The sequence below is a fragment of the Solanum dulcamara genome, chromosome 11, assembly GCF_947179165.1.
Source record: "Solanum dulcamara chromosome 11, daSolDulc1.2, whole genome shotgun sequence".
Taxonomy (NCBI): Eukaryota; Viridiplantae; Streptophyta; class Magnoliopsida; order Solanales; family Solanaceae; genus Solanum; species Solanum dulcamara.
Window position 1 is genome coordinate 46,010,255 of NC_077247.1, and position 4,187 is coordinate 46,014,441.

At 31.0% G+C, this 4,187-nt stretch overlaps 1 protein-coding gene across 1 annotated transcript; it reads left to right on the forward strand.

Moving 5' to 3' along the window:
* Positions 1-3,240: 3,240 nt before the first annotated feature.
* Positions 3,241-3,942, forward strand: LOC129872627 (uncharacterized). The gene has a single exon (XM_055947563.1). The coding sequence runs from the start codon at positions 3,241-3,243 to the stop codon at positions 3,940-3,942; it is 702 nt and encodes a 233-aa protein (XP_055803538.1).
* The last annotated feature ends 245 nt before the right edge of the window (positions 3,943-4,187 follow it).

Sequence of the window (4,187 nt, forward strand, 5' to 3'; positions counted from 1 at the left end):
GAGTCAAGTAGAGCTAACTTGGTCACCCTTTCGACGAAAAATTATATATATAATAGAAGTTGATAATGTTTTTAACTTTTTTAAACATTTGCTTTGTTTAATTTTGAATTTTTCGAGTGATTACTCACGCGGTTGTGTCTGTGTGGGGACATGGAATAAGATAATTCATAACTTTTCTATTCCCGCATGGAAAGCATGTATCGTCTAAAGTGCATAAATTTTAGTGTAAAACCGTTTCTTACAAGTTATATTTGAAAAAACTTTCATAAGCTCGGATAATAAATTATATCCTTGAACGTATTATCAGATTCCTATATATATTTTTTTGCCTTGCTTGATGTTAAATAAAGCATCTCACGTCAATGCATCATACTCCCGCCTTTTGAAAACACTGCTACAAAATACGACTAAAATTATAGGGAAAAAATAGAACATTGCATAGTATATATGACATTATATTTGTCAAGAGGATGGCAAGACGAAAAATAGTAAAGTGATCCTCTAGGAAAGTAAAAGAAATATATAACTGTGTGTGAAATCATTAATTAACAATCTTTTCCATAAATTAATTAATTTCATGAATTGCTCACTCGGCCCTTCCCCTCTTCATTATTATTTGTTCATACCTTCGAGAGTTGAAAAAATGTTTAGCAAAAAAATAATAAGAAGAAGAAAGCACTTCAAGGGCCACGTATCAGTTCCTTTTAATTAGTTTATGAACACGAGGACGCAGTGACATTAGAAAAGAAGATTAAGTCAAATAAATGAATTAATAATCCATTAAAACTTAAAAATGAAATGAAGCTCCAATTATTTCTGTTTTAAAAATCTTCTTAAGATACAGTGATAATGAATGAGCGGAAAGTAGGTAACTAGGTATATATGGCATTGAGTGAGTGGGAATACAAAATTATTTACGTGATCAAATATATTGTAAAACACGTGCGTTTTGTGGCTTGGCACGTGAGATTTGGAGTTCCCACGAACGCGATTTTTCCAAGTTCAAAGATCCGCGTACACTAATGTTAAGACTTACCAGGTGTTTGAATTTACTATACTACCCTTCATATGGCCTTGGAGTCATTCAAAATCGAACTGGAACTAGTAACTCAAATTTATTCGTAATAATTATTAATTTAGCAGTTTAAGTAATTGTTTCGTTTTATATCGATTCTTAACGGTTTTAAAAAAAAAATTAACGGGTTAACCGATAACTCAATAGTAAATTAATAAATTATATTTACATCATTTGGTCTTAAAGTACTTGATTTAGGGGTTTAGTTTCATACTTTCATTTTTACTCTCTCAAACTCTTGATTATTTTGTAAGGTGTCAATGTTTGTTTTTGAGCAAGATGCAATCTGTCAATTCATGATTCATATGGTTTGTCACTATGTTTGTAAGTGATTTTCAATGATTTCTTTTCAGCGAAATCTTAACGGTTAAATCGATAACGATTAATAACTAATAAATCAAATTGATAAATTTCAAGATGCAATTTGTCAACTCATGATTCATTTGGTTTGTCACTTTGTTTATAAGTGATTTTCAATGATTTCTTTTGAGCGAAATCTTAACGATCAATAACCAATTAATCAAATTGATAAACTTCAAAATAGAATCGATCGATATGCAGCCTAAGAAACTTCATTACTTGATCCTTCAATATTCAGTTTCAGCAGCAAATAATATTCCAAATTGACAGTTTTGATTGTTTTTAACGAGTGAAAAATGTCACAAAACCAACAAAGAAAATAATATCTGGGGTAAACTTGATGTAAAAATGATCATTGTGCATAACTCAACCTCAAAATTTAACCGGTAAGATTGTCCAGTATATAATTTAAACTATAAAGATGTCAAGTTAACCTTTTCCACTAATGTGAGATTCAACAAATAGATATTGAGCATAACTCAACCTCAATAATTAATTCATGCGGTGAAAATTTATGCAACATATAAAAAAAAGTCATTTCCCACGTCGATCTTGGACTCAACAAAAATTTAGGGCACTAGTCTAGTGATTAGTGGTGAGTAAATCAGTACGTATAACTAAGTCATTATCCATTAATTACCTAGAGATTAGATCTTAGATATGCCAAACTTATCTGAATTAGGTAATGCTTATGAATATGATAAATCAGTGGTACTCCATGATTGATTCTTGATCATCAGAATTCCGTAAAGAATATAATTTTAAAATTTGACCTACTTTATAGTTGGGTTGATTCGATGAATGTTAGTGAGTAATAAAATTAGCAAGAAAAAACCATCATTTCATTAAATGTTAATGCCATGGTGTCATTTCACAACATGATTGTTATAACTAATGAGTTTGGTGCTTCCCTTTATCTCCTTTGGTCATGTCAAACCCCAATTAATACCCTATTTTAGCATATCAACATCCTTACAACCTTGCTAATAAAAAGGGCATTTCATAAGATTGACGACAAGTCATATTTTCATACCACACGCAATCATATACTCTCCCTTAATTTAAGGCCACATCATCACTCTCCATATTCCATTGTCTTGCTTTTTTGAAATGAAACAATAATCTATTAAAATTATGGGCATAATTTATTTAGACATCTTAATCTAATCTTATATTTATTGAATATTTGCCAATTTCACCTTTCAAATATGTATTTTTTCAACTTCAAATATTACTATTTTCGAAATTTCAATTAAACTATGTTCAAATGATGTTCTCAAAGCATATAAGAGGGCACAAATATAGTTAAACCTAGAGAGCTCATTTGATATGCGAGATAAGAAATAATAATTATACGATAAAATAAAAAATTATTTTATCTCACATTTGATTAATAGATAAGGAATAACAATTCCATAGAATATATCAAAATAATTAGTTAGTTATCCAATGTAACTGATGGCATAACTAGTATTATTTTTATCTCAATCCATAAAATATTTTTATCTATCTCACGTGGGACACCAAAGTATGCATCTTTTGTCAGCTACTCCATAATCATCAGTCTTTGGTACGACCACTTTGATAAGTACATCAACATATTCGAAAATAAAATAATATTACACACTAGAAAACGTGTAAACAATCAAAGTTGAAGCATTTTGGTAATATAAGCAACTAAGAAGGGCAATTTGGTGAAGAGAATCAATATATATATACTGACACGCAACTAAATCCTCCTCTCTAAGCAACTTCCATAAAAACCTCTGTTTTTATAGCTCCCAGTTTTCCTTCAGCCTCCATTAATGGAACTTGAGGCTGTTCTTACCCTCTTCGATTCATGTTGGTTCAATCTCGAAATCCTTAATAAAAATTCAAATTCAACCCCTTTATCAAGTTACCAGAAAAACCCAGATGACAAGATTCAAGAAAATTCACCTGAAACTGTATTTGATTCACCAAAATTAGAAATCCAAATCGAGTCACAAAGTGATGATTTGAGCTACAATTCAGATTCTTTCTCACCCGATTCAGTTCTTCAAACAACCCATTTTCAACCTGATTTTAAAAGGGCGGAACTGAAAAAAGTAAAGGGTAGAAGAAGGGATCAATTAAGGAGAAAAAGAACAACAAAAAGGGGTCTTACCAAGAGCTTATCAGAGCTAGAATATGAAGAGCTAAAAGGGTTTATGGATCTTGGATTTGAATTCTCAGAAGAAGATATAAATTCTAGTTTGGTTAATATTATTCCAGGTTTACAGAAATTGCGTAAAAACAGGGATAGTGATGATGATCAACAAAAAGTGAACTTTTTTGAGAAATCTGATAAGTCAAGAGCCAGGCCCTATCTTTCTGAAGCGTGGGGAGTTATTGAAAAGACGAAGAAAATGAATCCATTGATGAATTGGAAATTACCAGAAACAAGAAATGAAATTGACATCAAACATAGTCTCAAATGGTGGGCTCATACTGTTGCTTCCTCTGTTAAACAACCGAACAGAGTTTAAAATTAAAATCCTACTGAAATTTTCTTTCTTTTTTTTCCCCCTCTCCAACGACAACAAATGAAATTCGGAGAGAGTACAGTATACTAGGCAGATCTTACTTGCATTTTGATCCTGGTTTCTTTTTAGCTTCTTGACTCACACTGGTGAGCTAGAAGTTGCAATCTGAATATAGGAGAAAAAGCAAATTACTTTTCTTCAAAAGAAAATAATTTGTTTATTGGTTTTTAGAATTTGCATTGAGCTAG